The sequence below is a fragment of the Symphalangus syndactylus genome, chromosome 2, assembly GCF_028878055.3.
Source record: "Symphalangus syndactylus isolate Jambi chromosome 2, NHGRI_mSymSyn1-v2.1_pri, whole genome shotgun sequence".
Classification (NCBI taxonomy): Eukaryota; Metazoa; Chordata; class Mammalia; order Primates; family Hylobatidae; genus Symphalangus; species Symphalangus syndactylus.
This window is the reverse complement of record NC_072424.2, coordinates 101,237,392-101,260,004: the sequence shown is the minus strand read 5'-3', so window position 1 is coordinate 101,260,004 and position 22,613 is coordinate 101,237,392. Positions and strand designations below refer to the sequence as shown.

General features: G+C 36.9%; 1 protein-coding gene and 1 long non-coding RNA gene across 4 annotated transcripts in view; one reads left to right on the top strand and one right to left on the bottom strand.

Moving 5' to 3' along the window:
* The window catches only part of LOC129472983 (uncharacterized), a 30,764-nt gene extending 12,771 nt beyond the window's left edge, over nucleotides 1-17,993 (bottom strand). Inside the window, exon 1 of the long non-coding RNA XR_008654163.2 lies at nucleotides 17,822-17,993. This is a non-coding gene — a long non-coding RNA (uncharacterized lncRNA). The remainder of the gene's footprint in view (nucleotides 1-17,821) is intronic.
* Nucleotides 1-22,613, top strand: part of TRDN (triadin) — a 407,513-nt gene that overhangs the window by 172,044 nt on the left and 212,856 nt on the right. For all 3 annotated transcript variants that reach the window (XM_063621032.1, XM_055263048.2, XM_055263039.2), the window contains 2 exons: nucleotides 18,585-18,644; nucleotides 19,476-19,538. In XM_063621032.1, coding sequence (XP_063477102.1) covers nucleotides 18,585-18,644; nucleotides 19,476-19,538 — 123 coding nt within the window. The remainder of the gene's footprint in view (nucleotides 1-18,584; nucleotides 18,645-19,475; nucleotides 19,539-22,613) is intronic.

Here is a 22,613-nt window from a genome sequence, read left to right as displayed (position 1 = left end):
TTTCTAGCACAGATACTCAACCATTGGTTGCTGTTAATATTTTTTATATCAGGAAATTTCTTATACATATAAAAAACATTAATTTTATGGTAGCTCTTTATTGGTATCCATAGAAGCTAGTAAGGTGATTGCCTTCATGACATTGGTCAGTATACATAAAACTCTAATATAATTTTTCAATACAGGACTGGAACCGTATCGTGGAAAGCTTTGTATACACAGCTAGAGCTTTTACATGTCCTGATAGACTGCGTGTTACTGCTTAAGCAATTGAGCAGAGAGTAATATGATTAACTTTGTCTTTAAGATTATGTGTCAACTATAGAAAGGATGAATTGGTGAGTGGTGAGCTTAAGAGTTCGGAGTATAAGACAAATTTAGCAGAATACTGCTCTTGGGAAAACTTATGCTACTTTTCCTTTTAAACAATCACATTTTACTCTCAAAACAACTGCAAGTAGTGAATATGATTTATGTCATTTTAAAGAGAAGATCGGAGAAATCAAGTAAATTGCCTAAGATAACACAGCGCTAAAAATGGTATAGCTGGAAGTGGAAGCCAGGTGTCTCCTACCAAGGCTCAGCCTATTACCATTATCCTAAAATGGCAATTAAGTGTTAGAGCTGAGTATAATTGCTAAAGTTCTTATCTGATTTGGTTAATTGAATGGCATTAAGGATAAGAACAGGTTTTGAGAGATAATAATGAGTTACATTTGGGGCTTGCGGGGTGTATTGGGGTCCCTGGAACACTTACATTAGTGATTAAAAGAGTTTAATGAATATAGTATTTTTAAAGGTTTGCAGGATTATGGTGGAGCAACCCAGAGGTAGCCAAAGTAGGAAGCCTTTATCACTCCTATGCCTGAAGAGGCAAGAGAATAGAATGGTTTAGACATCCAGAAAGCCTTATAACTTTAGGGAAGAGATGTCCAGTCAGAACATCTGAAGGTCGTGTCCTTCAGTAGGGGACCACAACCACCAACCAACACTGTAAAATGATGTATGTAAAATCCTCAGTGAGCCTAGGAGGAAACTAGAGAATAAATGCCCAGATCTCTCTCTTTGTCTTACTCTATTATCGCTTGATGTTGCTCTCATAGGCCAAAACAGCCCACATTCAGAGGACATGGGGCTTGATTAATGTAACCCATAAGGGTCAGGGTGGAGAGGGACCTGGAGAGAACATGGAGACTACATGTCAGGCAGGATGTTGAGCTTGATCCACACAAGTGGTAATCTGCAGTGGACAACTGAATATATGAGTCAGGAGTTTACAAATGAGGGAGATATAGATATTGAAGTCATAAGTTAGCCCTAGCACAGCATTTCTTGGAGTATGTTATGAGAAACTCTAGTTCTATATTACTTGTTAAAAACAGTTTTCATGACAAAACACTTTTGGGCAACTTAATATATTTTCTCTTTTGCATTCACAATGCACACACACATATATCAAAGGATCCAAAAATTCTGTATATTAAGGAAATCTGTTTAACTTTTTTAAACCAGTGTTCCCATGTTTGTTTCTTTAATCACAGAAATATTTCTGTTTCTGATAATACTCATCAATTTTCTCAAGAGCAAATGATCTCAAAAACACTGTCATACAAAGGTTAGCTTCAAATATAACTAAAGAGCAGGTCAGCCATGAATCTGAGGCTGTTTAGAACACAGCATAGACCCAAGAAAGGAAGTGTAGAACACATTGATTTAGTCAGCATTCTCCAGAGAAACAAAACCAGTAGGAGACATCTATCTATCTATTGAAAAAATATTATTTATGTTAAAGGATTGGCTGATGCAGCTGCAGGGGCTAGTAAGTCCAAAATCTGAAGGGCATGCAGGCAGTCTGAGGACCCAGGGAATAGCTTATTTTGCAGTCTTGAGTCTGAAGGCAGTGTGAAAGAAGACTTCCTTCTTCCTTGGGGGACTTCAGTCTTTTCTCTTTAAGGCCTTCAACTGATTAGACAAGGCCCATCCCACATTACAGAGGGTAATCTGCTTTATTCAAAGTCTATGATTTAAATGTGAATTACATCTAAAAACTACCTTCATAGAAATATCTAGCCTTATCTTTGATCAAATAAGTGTTACCAAAGCCTAGCCGAATTGATGCATAAAATTAGCTATCACAAATATCATTAGAATACAAACTGATAAAGCCAAGGATGAGAGCATATGAAAGAGAAAAGGGTATAACAGGCCCCAGAGCTCCAGAGAGATGGATAACACAAAGATTGGCCAGGAAAATTTAGATTTGTCAATTAGAAAATTATGCTTATCTACTCTTGACTCTAAATTTTCTCTCTGCTACATATAAATGAGGATGCAGTAGTCATGAGTTTGAACTAAAGGGTCAACTGTAAGATTTTTATTAGTTCCCTTAGTCTCTGAAAGACTGGGTTTCCTCATCTGCCAGATGATATTTACTAGTAGGATTTAGTAGTGCTTTCGGAAGAAAAAAGAATTTTGGAGAGAAAGCTGTGATGGCAGAGGCTTGGGAAACTAGATTAAGAATGGAATCTTTAGAATATTTTGTTTTGGGTCATATGATGTTGACTATTTGAGATATTTCAATAAAGATTTAAACATATCTTCAATTTTTTCTTAGAATTTTAGACTCTTGTTTTTTTATTTTTTAAATTGAAACACTGTACTAGAGCTTGGCCTGAGGTAACAGGTATATTTGAGTTAATATGTTAGAACAAGTATAATTCAGCTTAGTGTCATGGAAAAGTAGGTAAGTATTAATAACTGTTGAGTGAATTTTCTTAAAAACACAAAAACAAATAGGTAGCAAAGCATCAAAAAAAAAGGAAAATGAAAAGGGAAAGAAATGAGAGTTCCCCATGAATTATGAGCTATAAATATATTTTAATAGACAAGAAACTTGTATCTCTAAACTTACAACTTTCTTCTTTTGTTATATTGGTTTTGATTTCCTGTTATTGATTATTAAAAAGATCTTTTGTGAAAACAATTAACTTTTTCTCACTGTCGTATCCATAAGAGGAAGCAGTTTTGTTTTTCTTACCCTCTACATCTGCCAAGATAGCTAGGGGCATCTGTCTGTCTTGACTGTTCAGTAGCAAGAGATATTTACTCTGAAGACCAAGAATGTTCCCCATGATGGGGGAAACAGGAAAAGGGCCTTCTGTTGAGATCAGGGCCAGTTTCCTGACTCACAGCCCTTTCCTAACTGTTAATGCTAGTATAAAAAAAATGGTTTTTTACTTGCATTTTGACCTGTAAAAGACCAAAGAAGAAATTAAGGATGACACAGTTTGTGAATTTGAGCGAATTTGATCTAATCGCTTTCTTATTATGGAATTCTGAATGAAACTTCCTTGTATCAGCAAATTTTCTCATAAAACATCTTATAAAAAAGAATGTTTCCCCCAATGCTCTTGCTGACAAGTACCAAGTTTTCCTTGTAAAACATTTGTTTGCGATCTGGTCTGTTTGACGTAAATATTTCTTCCTATTATACCAGCTTCTTACAATTCCAAATGGCATCATCCTTTCCCTCTCTAGAATGAGTGAGAAAAGCGGCTGCATCTTCAAGACCAAGTGTTTTTTACATAGATGGAGTAAACAGTCTTGGAAATTGCTCATTTAATAAAGGATAAGGAATGCCGTAATCCCCAACACTTTGGGAGGCCAGGGTGGGTGGATCGCTTCAGCCCAGGAGTTAGAGTCGAGCCTGGGCAACATGACGAAACCCTATCTCTACAAAAAATATAAAAATTAGTCGGGCATGGTGGTGTATGCCTGTAGTCCCAGCTACTCAGGAGGATGAGGTGGGAGGATCACTTGAGCCTGGGAAACAGGTTTCAGTGAGCCGAGATCCCACCACTGCACTCTAGCCTGGGTAACAAAGTGAGGCCCTGTCTCAAAAAAAAAAAAAAAAGCCTGCTTCAATTAAATGAGAATTTTATATAAAAACATTTTTAATTTACTAGAATAAATCTTATATTAAGAAGTAGAAGACATAATGTGTTACTAGTTTGTTTTAATCCATAAGAGATGGTAAAATCTCTCATGTAGTGTATCAGTTCAAATAAGCCTGAATTCAGCATATTGAAATGATTACAACTTAAAAAGTTGCAGTCTTTATATGGGCACTTGCTTCTATTTTAAGAACGGATATCCATTAGGCAAATTTTAAAAATTGAAAGGCTTCATTTGAAAATCAGACTTATACATGTGTCCCATATACTAGTAATTTTTTATTTTAAAGTCAAATCATATTTTAAAATAGCTATTGGGTCTTACTAATTTATTTAATAAATCAAGTCCAAAACTGTTATAAAAATAGCAGTATCTTTGAAATAGTACTTTAAGGTAATGTATGTTTTGGTTTTGAGTTGCAACGAACTTTTTCTTGTACTGATAATTTAGTCATGAAAAGAAAAAGCTCAATTTTCTAATGTTTCTAGGCATCCTTGACATTTTAAATGTAATGAAATATTCTTGCAATCCATTTCCAATTACAGAAAAATGTAGAAAAACATATAGATAAAATATGGAAAAAGTAATTTTATGTAAGTAACATGATATTGTAAATGAAAAGTTGTTAGAAAAGAAACTTATATCTATGTTTTCTTTACTATTTCTACAAGACACTTTGGGAAATCTTACAATAAAACATCTTGAGTAAGCAATGATTCTGCATAAAAATTTAAAAGTTTTTTAAGAATTTCCAAATGTCAGCAACACCAAACAAACAAAAGCAATTGTAATTTATGGAGTTATCTAAAGAGACAAGCGCATGTGAATTGAGCTTCTCCTCTGAGTCCAAGTCAGTAAACTTTGAGCATTTGCCTTCTGAAATGCAAAAGCACTGAGTGGAAAAATAAAATATAGCATCTCTCTTTCCTTCTCCAGTCTCTCTCCTCTTTCCTTCTCCCTTTGTTTCTCTAACACACACACACACACACACACACACACACACACACAGTGGTTGTCTTTTTTGTTTCACTTCTATATAGAAAGTGAGAAAGAACAGATGTGGCACCCCTCAGCTATATAAACACAACCCATTTTAAATAAATGCAATCACTCATTTAAAAAGCTTTATCATTTTCAAAAGGTTTGGGAGAAATCTACCTTATCCATTTTAAATGCTAAGTTTAATTAACATAGAAACGTTTTTGCAATTTGAAATGTATTAAATAATCTTTCTCGTTGCATTTCCTTTTGCATACTAAATTCAGAAATACGAAAAAAATCATGAATTCAAATAACTTTGGTTGTGAGACAGCTGAAAGATAAGTTTGGCACTGATGAAGTAAAAGGGGGCACTTCTTTTCTGCCCATGACTCGATCAGCTTGAAAGTTTTTCATAGAGTATGTCTATCTCCAGCTTCATTATCCATGTTGCAGGAGAGAAACAGGGTTTGTGATCATCTTTAGATTTAAGTCTTTGTTCTGTCACTTACATCAGCATTCCCCAACCTTTTTGGCAACAGGAACCTGGTTCCTGGAAGACAATTTTCCCAGGGACGGGTGAGGAGAGGGATGGTTTCAGCATGAAACTGTTCCACTTCAGATCATCAGGCATTAGATTCTCATAAGGAGCATGCAACCTAGATCCCTCACATGTGCAGTTCACAAGAGGGTTTGCTCTCCTATGGGAATCTAATGCAGCTGCTGATCTGACAGGAGGTGGAGCTCAGGCAGTAATGCTCATTTGCATTCTGCTCACCTCCTGCTGTGCACCCCAGTTCCTCACAGGGCACTGACCAATACTGGCTTGCAGCACAGGGGTTGGGGACCCCTGACTCATGACCTGTGAAGTTGGCCACATTTGTCATCTTTCCTGAGCCCATTTCCTCACAGGTTATAAGATGTGTAGACTTTTATCTGAGAATGAAGTATATTCTAGTGCATATAAGCTCATGTGCTTTATTCTAATAGTATAACTTCTTATCGTCTTGAAATTACTGTGGTTCCAACCCAAACTAAAACGTATTTTTTTACCTTGTTTGACCATGTAAAATAAAGTTATTATTAAGATCCTTTCATCACACCTTTTTGAGGCTCAAAGGGAAAAAGGTAGTATGATATCATTTTTTAACATTTTTCCATCAGTTATTGAGTACAAGTGGTATTTGGTTACATGAGTAAATTCTTTAGTGGTGGTTTGTGAGATTTTGGTGCACTCATTACCCAAGAAGTATACACTGCACCATATTTGTAGTCTTTTATCCCTCATCCCCCTCCCACTCTTCCCCCAAGTCCGCAAAGTTCATTGTATCATTCTTATGTCTTTGTGTCCTTATAGCTTAGCTCCCACATATCAGTGAGAGAACACACGATGTTTGGTTTTCCATTCCTGAGTTACTTCACTTAGAATAATAGTCTCCAGTCTCATCCAGGTCATTGCAAATGCTGTTAATTCATTCCTTTTTATGGCTGAGTAGTATTCCATCACACACATATATATATATACATATATATATACGTACATATGTATATATGTATATGTATGTGTGTATATATATATATATACACACACACACACACCCACACACACACCCCACAGTTTCTTTATCCACTCATTGATTGATGGGCATTTGGGTTGGTTTCACGATTTTGTAATTGTGAATTGTGTTGCTATAAACGTGTGTTCAAGTATCTTTTTCAAATAATGGCTTCTTTTCCTTTGGGTAGATACTCAGTAGTGGGATTGCTGGATCAAATGGTAGTTCTACTTTTAGTTCTTTAAAGAATCTCCACACTGTTTTCCATAGTGGCTGTACTAGTTTACATCCCCACCAGCAGTGTAGGAGTGTTCCCTAATCACCATATACATGCCAACATCTACTGTTTTTTGATTTTTTTTTTTATTATGGCCATTCTTGCAGGAGTAAGGTGGTATCGTATTGTGGTTTTGATTTGCATTTCCTTGATCATTAGCGATGTTGAGCATTTTTTCATATTTTTGTTGGCCATTTGTATATCTTCTTTTGAGAATTGTCTATTCATGTCCTTAGCCCACTTTTTGATGAGATTGTCTTTTTTTTCTTACTGTCTTGTTTGAGTTTGTTGTAAATTCTGGATATTAGTCCTTTATCAGATGTATAGGTTGGGAAGATTTTCTCCCACTCTGTGGGTTGTCTGTTTACTCTGCTGACTATTCCTTTTGCTGTGAAAAAGCTCTTTAGTTTAATTAGGTCCCAGCTATTTATCTTTGTTTTTATTGCATTTGCTTTTGGGTTATTGGTCATGAAATCTTTGCCTAAGGCAATGTCTAGAAGGGTTTTTCCAATGTTATCTTCTAGAATTTTTATAGTTTCAGGTCTTAGGTTTAAGTCCTTTACCCATCTTGAGTTGATTTCTTTATAAAGTGAGAGATGAGGATCCAGTTTCATTCTCCTACATGTGGCTAGCCAATTATCCCAGCACCATTTGTTGAAAATGGTATCTTTTCCCCACTTTATGTTTTGTTTGCTTTGTCGAAGATTGGTTGGCTGTAAGTATTCGGGTTTATTTATGGGTTCTCTATTTTGTTCCATTGATCTATGTGCCTATTTTTATAACAGTACCATGCTGTTTTGGTGACTGTGGCCTTATAGTATAGTTTGAAATCGGGTAGTGTGATGCCTCCAGATTTGTACCTTTTGCTTAGTCTTGTTTTGGCTATGTGGGCTCTCTTATGGTTCCATATGAATTTTAGAATTGTTTTTCTAACTCTATGAAGAATTATGGTGGTATTTTATTGGGGATGGCATTGAATTTGCAGATTGCTTTTGGCAGTATGGTCATTTTCCCAATATTGATTATACCCATCCATGAGCATGGGATGTGTTTCCATTTGTTTTTGTTGTCTATGATTGCTTTCAGCACTGTTTTGTAGTTTTCCTTGTAGAGGTCTTTCAACTCCTTGGTTAGGCATATTCCTAACTATTTTATGTTTTTTTTTGCAGCTATTGTAAAAGGATTTGAGTTCTTGATTTAATTTTCTGCTTGGTTGCTGTTGATGTATAGAAGAACTGCTGATTTGTGTCCATTAATCTTGTATCTGGAAATCTTGCTGAGTTCTTTTATCAGTTCTAGGAACTTTCTAGAGGAGTCTTTAGGTTTTTCAAGGTAAACCATCATATCGTCAGCAAATAGTGACAGTTTGACTTCCTCTTTACTGATTTGAATGCCCTTTATTTCTTTCTCTTGTCTAATTGCTCTGGCTAGGACTTCTAGTACTATGTTGAAGAGAAGCGGTGAGAGTGGACATCCTTGTCTTGTTCCAGCTCTCAGAGGGAATGCTTTCAACTTTTACCCATTTAGTATATGTTGGCTGTGGGTTTTTCATGGAAAGCTTTTATTACATTAAGGTATGTCCCTTGAATGCTGATTTTGCTGAGAGTTTTCATCACAAATTATGCCGGATTTTGTCTAATGCTTTTTCTGTATCAATTCAGATGATCATATGATTTTTGTTTTTAATTGTTTATGTGGTGTATTGAAATTATTGACTTGCATATGTTAAACCATCCCTTCATTCCTGGTATGAAACCCACTTGATCATGGTGGATTATCTTTTTGATATGTTGTTGGATTCGGTCAGCTAGTATTTTGTTAAGGATTTTAACATCTATGTTCATCAAGAATATTGGTCTGTAGTTTTCGTTTTTGGTTATGTCCTTTCCTGGTTTTGGTATTCAGGTAATACTGGCTTCATAAAATGAACTGGGGAGAATTCTTTTCTCTCTATCTTGTGGAATAGTGTCAAAAGTATTGGCATCAATTCTTCTTGGAATGTCTCGTAGAATTCTTCTGTGAATCCATCTGGTCCTGGACTTTTTTTTGTTGGTAATTTTTAAATTACCATTTCAGTCTTGCTGCTTGTTATTGGTCTACTCAGGGTATCTAATTCTTCCTGATTTAAACTAGGAGGGATGTATTTTTCTAGGAATTTATCCATCTCTTCTAGGTTTTTAGTTTATGTGGGTAAAGGTGTTCATAATAGCCTTGAGTGATCTTTTTATTTAAGTGGTGTCAATTGTAATGTCTCCTGTTTCATTTCTTAGTGAAGTTATTTGTATTTTCTGTCTTCTCTTCTTGGTTAATCTTGCTAATGGTCTATCAATTTTATTGATCTTTTCAAAGAACCAGCTTTTTGTTTCATTTATCTTTTGTGTTTTTTTTGTTTTTGTTTCAATTTTATTTAGTTCTGCTCTGATCTTGGTTATTTCTTTCTTCTGCTGGATTTGGGTTTGGTTTGCTCTTGTTTCTCTAGTTCTATGAGGTGTGACCTTAGAAGTCAATTTTTGCTTTTTTAGTCTTTTTGATGTAGGCATTTAGGGCTATGCACTTTCCTCTTAGCACCACTTTTGCTGTAGCCCAGAGGTTTTGGAAGGTTGGTTATTATTGTCATTCAGTTCAAATAATTTTTAAATTTCCTTCTTGGTTTTGTTTTTGGGAGTGCTCGTGTGGGAGCAGGTTATTTAATTTCCATGTATTTGCATGGTTTTTAAGATTCCTTTTGCAGTTGATTTCCAGTTTTATTCCACTGTGGTCTGAGAGAGTGCTTGATTTCAAATTTCTTAAATTTATTGAGGCTCATTTTATGGCCTACCATATGATCTATCTTGGAGAAAGTTCCATGTACTATTTAATAGAATGTGTATTCTGTGGTTGTTGGATGAAATGTTCTGTATATATCTGTTTAGTCCAGTTGTTCCAAGATATAGTTTAAATCCATTGTTTCTTTGTTGACTTCCTGTCTTGATGACCAGTTTAGTGCTGTCAGTGGAGTATTAAAGCCCCCCACTATTTTTGTCTTGCTGTCTATCTAATTTCTTAGGTCTGTTAGTAATTGTTTTATAACTTTGGGAGCTCCAGTGTTAGGTGCATATATATTTAGGATTGCAATATTTTCCTGTTGGACAAGACCTTTTACCTTTATATAATGTCCCTCTTCGTCTCTTTTTACTGCTGTTGGTTTAAGGTTTGTCTTGTCTGATATAATAGCTATCTCTGCTTGCTTTTGGTGTCCATTTGCATGAAATGCCTTTTTCCACCCCTTTCCTTTAAGTTTATGTGAGTCCTTAAGTCTTAGGTGAGTCTCCTGAAGGCAGCAGATAGTTGGTTGGTGATTTCTTACCCATTCTGTGGTTCTGTATCTTTTAAGTGGAGCATTTAGGCCATTCACATCACTGTTAGTATTGAAATGTGAGGCACCGTTGCATTCATTGTGCTCTTTGTTGCCTGTGTACTTTGGTTTTTTTGTTTTTGCTTTTTAACTTCTATTTTTGTCTTATAGGGCCTATGTGATTTATGCTTTGAAGAGGTTCTGTTTTGATGTGTTTCCAGGATTTGTTTCAAGATTTAGAGCTCCTTTTAGCAGTTCTTGTACCAGTGGCTTGGTAATGGTGAATTCTCTCCGTATTTGTTTGTCTGAAAAAGACTGTATCTTTCCTTCATATATGATGCTTAGTTTCACTGGATAAAAAATTCTTGGCTGATGATTGTTTTGTTTGAGGAGGTTGAAGATAGGGCCCCAATCCCTTCTGGCTTGTAAGGTTTCTGCTCAGAAATCTGTTGTTAATCTGATAGGCTTTTCCTTTAGAGGTTACCTGGTGCTTCTGTCTCACAGCTCTTAAGATTGTTTCCTTCATCTTAACTTTGGATAACCTGATGACAATGTGCCTAGGTGATGATCTTTTTGCAATGAATTTCCCAGGTGTTCTTCATGCTTCTTATATTTGGATGTCTATGTCTCTAGCAAGGCTGGGGTAGTTGTCCTTGATTATTCCCCCAAATATGTTTTACAAGATTTTAGAATTTTCTTATTCCTCAGGAAAACCGATTATTCTTAGGTTTGGTCATTTAACATAATCCCAGACTTCTTGGAGGCTTTGTTCATATTTTCTTATTCACTGTTCTTTGTCTTTGTTGGATTGGGTTAATTCAAAGACCTTGTCTTAGGGTTCTGAATTTCTTTCTTTTAATTGTTCAATTCTATTGCTGAGATTTTCCAGAGCATTTCGCATTTCTAAAAGTGTGTCCAAAGTTTCCTGAATTGTTGATTTTTTTTTTAAGCGATCTATTTCCTTGAATATTTCTCCCTTCACTTCTTGTATTGTTTTTTGGATTTCCTTGCACTGGGCTTCACCTTTCTCTGGTGCCGCCCTGATTAACTTAATAACCCACCTCCTGAATTCTTTTTCAGGTAAATCAGAGATTTCTTCTTGGTTTGAATCCTTTGCTGGTGAACTAGTATGATTTTTGGGGGGTGCTGAGAAGCCTTGTTTTATCATATTACCAGGGTTGGTTTTCTGGTTCCTTCTCATTTGGGTAGGCTCTGTCAGAGTGAAGGTCTAGGGCTGAAGGCTGTTGTTCAGATTCTTTTGTCCCATAGGGTGTTCTCTTGATGTAGTACTCTCCCCCTTTTCCTATGGATGTGGCTTCCTGTGAGCCAAACTGCAGTGATTATTGTCTCTCTTCTGGGTCTAGCCACCCAGTGAGTCTACCTGGCTCTGGGCTGGTACTGGGGTTGTCTGCACAGAGTCCTGTTATGTGAACCATCTATGGGTCTCTCAGCCATGAATACCAGTGCCTATTCTGGTGGAGGTGGCAGGGGAGTGCAATGGGCTCTGTGAGGGTTCTTAGCTTTTGTGGTTTAATGCTTCATCATTGTGCTGGTTGGCCTCCTGCACCAAGGTGCAGGAGGTGGTGCTTTCCAGAGAGCGTAAGCTGCGGTAGTATGGAGAGGGACCAGTAGTGGGTGGGGCCCTTTGTCTTCTGCTACCTGGGTGAGTAGGGAAGGACCAACAAATGGGGTCAGGGCTAGGCATGTCTGGGCTCAGACTCTCCTTGGGTGGGTCTTGCTGTGGCTGCTGTGGGGGATGGGGGTGAGATTCCCAGGTCACTGGAGTTGTGTAAGTAGGAGGATTATGGCTGCCTCTGCTGAGTCATGCAGGTTGACAGGGAAGTCGGGGAAAGCCAGCAGTCACAGGCCTCACCCAGCTCCCAAGCTATCCAAAGGGCCAGTCTCACTCCCACCATGTCCCCCGCCAACAGCCAAGTCTGTTTCCAGGTAGAAGGCTTGAAAACTTGCCCGAGGCTACCCACCTCCCAGCTGCAAAAGAAAAAGGCTTGGTTCTTCCCCTGCCTGTGGAGTCTGCACACCAGATTTGCACCCTCCCCTGAGTTGTGGCCAGAAGGCTTCTCACCCCATTCAAATTGTTAACGAAGTTCAGCTAGAGATTTTCTTGTCCCTGTGGTTTTACCCCTTGCTCTTCTGGCCACCCTCCTGATGTATCCCTGTGGTGCCAGGCAGGAATGGCCTGCTAGGGGACCCAGCGAGCTCTCAGGGTCTTTCTGCTGCTTCCTCTGCCCCTGCATTTTGCTCAACTCTCCAAATTGACTCAGCTCCTGATAAAGTCGGAAACTTCTCCTGCAAACAGCCCATCATTTTCTACAGTGGGGGGTGTGTATTCAGGAGAGGAGGGTCTTCCTTTCCCACTTCCACAGTTGGGGCACTCTCGGTATTTGAGGTGTCTCCCAGATCCTGCAGAAGCAGTCTGCTTCCTTCAGAGGGTCTGTGGGTCCTCTTGGGATTGCTGATTTGTTCTTGCAGTCTATCTGGAGCTAACGTCCACAACGGCCTTTTTTTTTTTGAAACTGATCTCACTCTGTGGTCCAGACTACAGTGCAGTGGCCACAATCTTGGGTCACTGCCTGTAGTATGGTATCTTGAAGAAGTTTGAATTTAAACAGATAAGACCTAGAGTCCTTTACAACATTTACTTCATGAATGATATAGCGTCACTGAGATCTCAACTACATCTGCAAGGCATGAGCTATGACTGTACCTCAGTTCCTTCAGCTGGCATTTATAAGAACACATGCTATCCAGAGTTCATGCCAGGCCCCACAGGCCCTTTTAGACTCAATCTGAGGTTACATCCCCCAGGAGTAGCTTTCCACTCCACTCAGCCATGGGGAGTTGCGTGTCTCTCTTGATTTCTACATGCTTCACGTTTACCGTTTCTCAAAGTCCTTATCGTAATTATGAACTTTCTTACCTACTGCTCTCACACCTGGTATTACTGGAAGGAGGTTTTAAAAACTCCAAACACTGGCAAAGGGTTTTGGCATAAGACTAGATAAGCATTTGTTGATTTATGTGAATAAATTATATGACTAAAGGTCTCAGGTAGTCCCTGGAAAGTGCTGTAGAATTGCTGCTTGTTAGCTGTTTGTTGTTAACAGTTGATAATGAGAAGAGCAGATTTCTGAGAATAATTCAGCTATCACTAAAGAAAAGTCAAGGCAAAAAAAAAAAAAAAAAGATTCAGAGCCTGGAAGGCCAGCTTAGTTATGCCACATAACTCAAGTGAAGTCCTTAATTTAAAAAGCTTTTCTGTCATAGCAACCTAATTACAATGTGAAGGAAGGTACTCTTACCATGTTTCTATAAAGTTGCGTGCCTTCCAGAGTCCCAAATAAAATTCCAAGGAAATTTTTGGAAAAAAAAAAAAAGAAGAAGAATATTTGTTCTGAATTATTTTTTCCCTAAGTCTTGTCCCTTTCAGTTTGATCACAAAATCCAATGACACACTTGACCACCTAGCAACAGCCAAAGTTTTTCTTAAACCACCACTCAGAATTGTATAACTTCTCTGCTTAAACCTCTCAGTGGCTTCCTATGTTACTCACAGGGAAATGGAAAATTCATACCAGTAGCAAGATTCTAGCAGATCTGCCCTACTACATCTTGGCTGCAGCACTCAGCACTCCCCTCCTGAGTCCTCAACTCTGGCCTCACTGGGCCTGGCTCTTTTTTTTTTTGAGATGAAGTCTGGCTCTGTGTCGCCCAGACTGGAGTGCAGTGGCGCAATCTCAGCTCACTGCAAGCGCCGTCTCCGGGGTTCACGCCATTCTCCTGCTTCAGCCTCCCGAGTAGCTGGGACTACAGGCACCCGCCACCACGCCTGGCTAATTTTTTGTATTTTTAATAGAGAGGGGGTTTCACCTTGTTAGCCAGGATGGTCTCCATCTCCTGGCCTCGTGATCCACCCACCTCGGCCTCCCAAAGTGCTGGGATTACAGGTGTGAGCCACCGTGCCCGGCCAGGCCTGGCTCTTCTTTGAATTTATCTGGCCTGCTGTCATTTCAGGGTCTCTGCAGATATTTTTCCTCTGCTGAAAAGTCTTCTACCTAATAGCCCAAAGCTCTTCCACTTTTTTCAATAATTTTTCCAATTGCCCATTCAGAAAGGTTTACCCCGATCCACCTTTAAAAAAACCAAGCCACCTCCTATGGTCTCAGGCTTTAATTCTCAAAACAAAGCTTTCTTTTTTTTTTTTTTCTAATCTTTATCATCACCTGTTCAAAAATATATATATATAATATGTACATGTATATATATATATAAAAAATAATATACTTTTTTTTTTTTTTTTTTTTTTTTTTGAGACGGAGTCTTGCTCTGTCGCCCAGGCTGGAGTGCAGTGGCGCAATCTCGGCTCACTGCAAGCTCCGCCTCCCGGGTTCACGCCATTCTCCTGCCTCAGCCTCCCGAGTAGCTGGGACTACAGGCGCCTGCAACTGCGCCTGGCTAATTTTTTTTGTATTTTTTTTTTTTTAGTAGAGATGGGGTTTCACTGTGGTCTCGATCTCCTGACCTCCTGATCCGTCCGCCTCGGCCTCCCAAAGTGCTGGGATTACAGGCGTGAGCCACCACGCCCGGCTATTTTAAGCCTCTAAAATGGGCTTTTCTCTTGCTTTAAACAATTTTAAGCCATATCAAAACCAGACAACATACCATAGATATTTGCAACTCTTTTTAGGTTACCTATTCCCAGAAAAATTAGAAAATAAATGCAAGATGATGCATATTTCACTTGGTAAATAAGGAATAAACAGGTGAAAGGGGACTCAAACACATTCTACTCATTTCTCTGCCTTTTATGGTTGAAGACAGAAGATACAGCATTCATCTATAGTTGCATAAGGTAATGACTACTAATTATAGCAAAATTGAGACTTGAATCCACTTCACTGCAGTACAGTACCCTTCATAACATGTTTCTGTCTTGCTTATGGGTATTTTTTTCCCTTTAGTTTCTCAGTACAAAATATTCTAGACATACTCTCCCTGGATATAGAAAAATGGGAATAAAGTTGCATTTACTCAAAGAGATCGGTAAATGTCACACCTAAAAAATTATCTAAAAAGATTATATGTGGTCAGATTTTTATTATTTGTAAAATATAGTAATAGCTTGTCATTATTATCATTATTTTTCTACATCTACTCTGTTCCAGGCATTTTAGCCCAGTTATCTCCATTTCTCACAAGTAAGCAAGGTAGATTTTATTAGCTCCACTTTTCAAATGAGGAAAATGAAATTCGGTGTGCCATAGCACATGGCCCAAGGTCACACAACTAGGAAGAGTCATGGACAGAATTCAGCCCAAGGTCATTAATGCCAGCACCTGTGCTTTCTCTCGTGCTCCACACCCCTCTGTAGATAACAATGGGACAACTCTATTAATTACTCGTGTAATTGAACTTATCTTAAGCTTATGTAAAATTTTCCATGCTCATATTGTGAGCTGGGTTCCAGGCCAATCTCTGCCACTCTAAGAAAACAAGGTGACAGTGATGAGGTATGTTGGAATGCATGGTTATTAAAGAAACAAGTTCTTATTTACTTAACTGGAACCAGGAATACATCAGTTCTGGCCAGAGTGTTAGAATAAAAGCACTCATCTGATACACAGAATTAGGATAATCTCTACACTAGAAGGGCAAAGAGAGGAGGAACAAAACATAAGACAAAAATAAAACATTTTGCATTTGTTTCCTCATGGAACCAGCATCTTAGAAAGCTTTACAATTGTAATTAAGTATTGTGTATTGTCTGGCTTTGATATGGCATAAAAAAACATTTAAAAGCAAGAGAAAAGCCCATTGTGAGGGCTTAGAAAGTAAGAAGTAAGTGGTTTAATTTTTCTTTCATCTGATGTTAATTTATGCAGAAGCTAATAACATATTTGTGGCTCAGAGCTGCTCATTGTAGGAAAGATTTCTCTCCCAACCACACTCTACTGTGATCCCTGCCAGAATACAGCCATCATTTCAGGGCTTATTGTACTTTTGTCAGGGAAAGGTAATATTCTGATACTTTCACATCCTGTAGATACATTTAATTTTTAATCTGAACATCAATGGGCTTAAATGCTCTAATTCTTCTCTAGCTGTTACAAACAAAATGGCAAACCAATGAGAAAGAGATGGAAGAGGAAATTTTTTATGTGTGTTCAAAGTCAGGTAGACAGAAAGGGAAGAGTATTGTTGGCTACTGAGGAAGAAAAAGTCAGGGGCAGGGAAGTTTTCACAAAAGAAACATGGGTTATTTTTATATCCAAGTAGGATATAATTAAATTGTTATGTTTTTATAAGTGAAAAATTTAATTCCATTACTACCAAATCACCTATATAACAGAGACAATAGTGCTTGAGGAAATGTAGAATCTTAAGAAGTTGACATTTTATATGAAATTCAGCAAGAATAAAGTAAGTCTCATAATGACAGCTTAAAGGTCTGATTCATAAAAATGTTATTAAATGACATTATTTATATCTGCATTTTGTGGACTTCTGCTCTTATGCATGACTCACAGTGTATGACTGTAATCACAAGCAGAGTGTATAATAGGAGCATTAATTCAATTTGGACGAAGACAAGAATACTGTATCACCACGATAAAATTTCAGCCATATTAATTTGAAGGGTAGAATTTGTTGCACAAGAGCATTCTCTAAGAAAAATTGAAAAATAAATGAATGCCTTCCATATTCTGGGTTCGAATATCTACTTTCTTTGTGAAGTTCAGTGTAAGATTTACTAATTGGCACAAGCTTTTTAATGAAATATTTATTCATCAACCTTATGAAACTTGGAGACTTGGATACTGAGTTCTGATCTTATGGTTATCATGGCATTAGTGTTTAGCATGAGCTTAGAAATATTTACAAGTCATTTGTATTTTAATTAACCCCTTTGCTGATACATGACATCAGAGGTGATGCTTAGCAAATGGCTATTCAATTGTCTGGCATATACATTTATTTAGAGAAGACGTAAAATTCACTGCCACATAAAATTTCTCCCAGAGAAGCTGAAAGTAGTGATACTTGAAAGTATCTTCATTCAGAATTTTAAATATGATCTGCATGTTTAATATGTATAAACCTTTAGGAAAAGGAGAAGTGGAAATCAATTGGTTTAGTTCTATCTCTGGAACTATCAAAATTTGACTTCTTGACTTTCTACTTCTGATTGGATGAGCTGTAATAGTATGCTGTAGACACTTTTAGACAAAGTGTGAATACATTTTTCCCTGCGACATTAGATTATCTCTAGAAATCATAAAAGGGGTTCTTTATAAATTATACGTCTAACATTGAAATAAAGTGTTGTCTTTGATCTTGTAGGTAAAAAAGCTCTATACCTAAGGGAATGAGTTAATTCCGCTATTTAATAAGATGCAGTCATTAGTAGACAACTTAAGGATTCATTCTAGAACTACATATTGAATTTCTTTAGCATAATAATGATCTTATAATAGTTCTGGGTAACGGAAGTCTTTGAATGTACCTGTACCTGAGATGAGAGACAACTGACAAAGAGAAAGGAATTTCAAATATAAGGTAAATAGCACTGCTAATTGAAGATAATCAGTACATTTACAACATTAACCATAGCTATTATTGTCCCAAATCTAAAACCACTGAACATTCAATTTCAACAACTATGTATTAGTACAGGACTTTGTTATCTGAAATGATTATGCTTACCAGAAAAGTGTCCAGGGATGTACACCTGCTATGTGGCTATGCCTGGGCAGCATGTGAATTCTGTCTTTGCCCCCTCAGACCAAGGCTGTCTCAGATTTATGAAACAGGGCTCTTCCACGAAGTTTAGAAGTACCACAAACAGTTTGATGTGGCCTCCAGACTTACTGCAACCTCTGGGTGCAAAGATTGAACAGCCTTGTTGATACAACCACTCAGAAAGGACAGTGGAAGTTATGTCTCCAACACACTGCCAGACACCTGTCATCAGGCTTAAATGCCTGTTGACAAGAGCCAGATCTGAAAAACAGCTACATCAAAAGATACCTTTTTAATGGTCTGTTATTTCTAATGAAATTGAATGTATAAAAGAAAACACATATTAATTCTTTTAGTTTATCTGCAGTATATTTTCCAAGAAATATATTTTAATTTTATATATCAATACTTTTAGGCACTAGATAAACAATTGTTTGGTTCAGAAAGTTCAAACTATCTTGTTCATTATTTGTAAACAGTATTAGCAGTCTACAATGTTACACATTTACTGTGAGCCAGGCACTTTACACAGTGTTTTGTAAACATTAACTTTGAGGGAGGTACTATTATTTGATAAATGAGGAAAATAAGGCTTAGTGGGATTAAATTACTTGCTCAGTCACAAAGCTAGCCGGAGGCAGAACTGACTTAACATCTTTCATTTCAACCTTGGTTTTGCTTTCATACTAAATTTCCCTAAAGGAAATATTTTAAATGTATTCTCTAGAAAAAGAAGGGGAAAAGAAGAAGGCTGAGAAGAAAGTTACTTCTGAAACAAAAAAGAAAGGTAAGAAATTTAAAAGCCATGTGCCACATAAATCAATTAGTGTCCATGCATAATACTACTGGTAAATCTATTATTTTCTAGGAAAGAAATTCCCTTAATAAATGCATTGTCATTGTTATTAACGAACACTCTTAACATGTCTAGATATTCCAAATAAAATTAAAATTGTCAATTTTTAAAGAGAATTCAAGCCTAAACACTTTTTGAAAATTACTACTGTGATTATTTTTTCTTTCTTAAGAGCAGCTGCTTAATTCTCTCTAATTCACTACTTTACTTAACTATATATGTGAACATGACGGTTACTATTTAACTAATTCAGTTTAATTTTAAAAGTTCACCAAAAGATCAAGTCATTTTATGTAGAAGGCAGAAAATACTTGATTGGTTTGTTTTACACATATATATATATCTTTTAATTGGTTGTTTTCAAATAATTCATCTGATGTCCCAAGTGAACTTAAGAGATTTCAGAACTTTTGACATGGTTCTGGTGACCTCACAGCTCAGAGAAAATTCAATATGTTATTTTTAATGTATGTTAGGAAAGCTGTTAAATAATACCATAATTAATAATGTCATTTAGTGTTTTCACTGTTATTAAATAATTTTTATCTTTGGCAAAAAAAAAATTCTGTTTCCTGAAGAGAAATTATACCTAAGCCACTAGTCTGTTATGAAAGTGCTACCTTATTCATATTTGACATGACTTACGGCTGATTTAAGATTTCTCTGTACAAGATAAATTAGACGCCTCACTGGTAGTCATGCATGCCCTGAAATATTTGCAAGTTAAACAGGTAAAGGCTTATAATTTTCTTATTTTACCAGCAGAAAAAGAAGATGTCAAAAAGAAAAGTGAGAAGGAAACTGCCATTGATGTGGAAAAAAAAGGTATTGCACTTTCTTTGTTTCCTTAGATGGATTACGTTCAGGATGTTTGCTTCATGAAAGACTCCTCATGCAACACGCACAAATTGTATACAGTTACTTATATCTACCCAAGACGTGAAGGTCAAAGCAAAACTTGCACTAGACAAAGTTAAACAGGCAAAGAAGCCTTTATTCAAGGCTATTGCAGTAGGAGAGAGAGACTGGAATTGAGTCTGAACTCAATTCCACTAAAAAAAAAATGCAGGAGTGTTTGTAATGGCTGGTATGGGGAATCACAGGACATCTGTTTTTGCATATTGGCTTCTGCCCCTCAAAACATAAACTTTCAGTCTTATATCTGCATGATAAGAAGTAGTTTCACAATGTGGAGCAAGGAGTCCAAGGAAGTTAGGCTCCTACTCTTCCACAGAAACTGAGAGATGGGGCACTATCTTTCTTGATGATTACATTTCAAACGGATGGCTCTCAGTTCCTTGAGAAAGGCTTTATGGGTTGTGAAACTGCAAAGTGGCTTGTAAATATCCCAGCTACTAGAGTGGCCAAGACAGGAGCATTGCTTGAGCCCAGGAGGTTGAGGCTGTAGTGAGCACCATAACTGCACTACTGCACTCCAGCCTGGGTAACAGAGGGAGACTCTGTCTCCTCATCCCTCTACAAAAAAAAAAAAAAAAAAAAAAAAAAAAAAAAAAAAAAAAAAAAAAAAATCTGTGTCTCAATAGAGTAGAGAAAGAATTTACAATGACAAGTTTTCCAGTTTTCTGAAGTAAATGCTCTAAGAAAAGGGAGATCAGGAGCCGCTGAAGGTCAGAAAGAAATCTATTAAAGTTTAATGAAGGTGAGGACCACCTTGGTCAAGATACAATGAACTTGAAAAGAGATACATAGTAATAACAATACCACCCTGCAAAGATAAGAAGCTGAGAGAGAATAATGCACCCTATTAAGAAATAAGGTTATTCAACTATTTGACAGTTTCAATTTTTGCTTTAAATTTTGTTCTGTTTCTATTCTTGTTCAAACATGAATATTGGCTTCGATTCAGGTTAGGCTTAAGTTTACATGGAAAAGACAATCATCTCAAGTATTATGGTTTGGTGATAAGCATTCTCACCTCAAAGATTTCCTCCACTGATGTCAGTGATGCTTAAAATTCTACCATTAGAACCATTCCATTCCTTTGAGTTATGAAGGAATTGTCCCCTATTAAAATGCAAATCTTCTAGGGCTTGTGTATATGGGGTAAAAACCTAATTCCTCTCAGCTATTAAGAACTTAAAGTAAATGAGATTTCCAGATCTTTCCTGTGTAATAAGCTAAAAATTGTACCCTAGAAAATGAGGTGGTAGGTAAGCTTAAACGAAGAAGATTGAAAACTTCAGGGTGGAGAACCGTCTGGGGAGGGCAGGCTGGGTTAGATGGCATTTTAGTGAAAATCTTTCCCTTTCTAAGTAGTAATAATGTATGTGGAAAAAATGATGGTGGTGAGGACCCTAAAAAGAAGAGCATAGGATGTCAACTATATAAAGATTATGATTAGCAGGCAGCAAATAGAAATACATAGAAATATCTGGCATCATGCTATAAATGGGGTGGAAAAAAATGTAAAATATTAAGAATTGCATGATTATGTGGCCCATGAAATGAGCAAGAAGGATCAGCCAGACATTCTGTGTGTCCAAGAGTTGATTGCCCATTCCTTTGCATCCAAATTTCCATTATTAAGGATGTATTATTGTAGTCTATTGTTCTGTTAAATATTCACTCATTTTCTTTTAAAACTTTCTTATTTTCTGATGAAATATATATTTTATCATAAGAAGGGAAAAACAATTCTGACTCTATGAAGCTACTGAGAAACTGCTTGCTTAGAGCAGTGGATCTGTGAAAATTACATGATTGAGGGGTAAAGATAAACCAAGATACTTCTTCCTTGCTATCAATTTTACTAAAAGAGTTGCAGAAGAAAATTTTGAGTTGTAATTTTCAAGCATTTTTCATATGCATGCAAATGCAAAATCTGAAAACATATTTTTGGCAAAACTCAGTGATTTTGTGTGTGTGTGTGTGCGCTCATGCATGTGTGTGTGTGCACGTGTGTTTGGATTGGTTTTAGCTTTTTGAGGGAAATGATGAAACATGTTTATGTGCAATGGTTCATGGGAAAATCTGATACTCCCCTGCCACTGGGAGACCTGTGTTATTAGCCCAGCAGTCATGTCAAAGTGAGGTTGTGCCCCACTGGCAAGAGAACGGATTATGCCAATATCACTTCCTACAAGGACAGTGCTCAGCCACCGAAGCAGAGACCAAACTGAGTAATTGCTCAGCACATCTAGGCAGGACTATTCAGTTAGGGTTGCAAAACAAGTTTGTCCTTCTTGGAACCAGTTTTCTGTTTGCATGCTTGTCATTTTTACTTTTGATTACACAAAATTCCATTGGTTTTTCCAAATCAGTTCAACTTCCTGATAAAAGATAGGCATAGTTTATTTGTTTACAATCCCTTAACCCCCAAATTGTGTGTGTGTGTGTGTGTGTGTGTGTGTCAGAGAGAGAGAGACAGATTGAGTTTCAGTTAGTGCTAGTTTTTAACTCATTTCTTTTCAGGGTTTAATAATTCTTTATATTTTCACATGACACCAATATGGTTTACAAACAGCAAGTTTCAAGCTTATTATGAAAGTAGTAAAATTTTATAGGGATAATGAGGGAAATTGAGAATAACCTGAAATCTTGAAGAGTTGGGGAACAAATGTCATTTCTTCCTAAAATAGAGGAACATGGCAGAGCATATGATCTCACTACTGTAGCCCCAAATAGCAAATTTATAAGGCATAAGATATGCCTACATGCTTATTTAGTATATGAGTGTTATTGTGATATTTTATTATATTTATGTTAATGTTAATATTATTTATATTATAAAATATATGTATTTAGTTATATATTATTATTTTATTTTCTTCCCTTATATTTTATTATTATGCCGACACAACAAACCTAAGGCTTAAACTCTATTCAGTGATAAATGGGCTTCTACTGTATGACACTGGTAAATCACACTTTGCCAGTGAT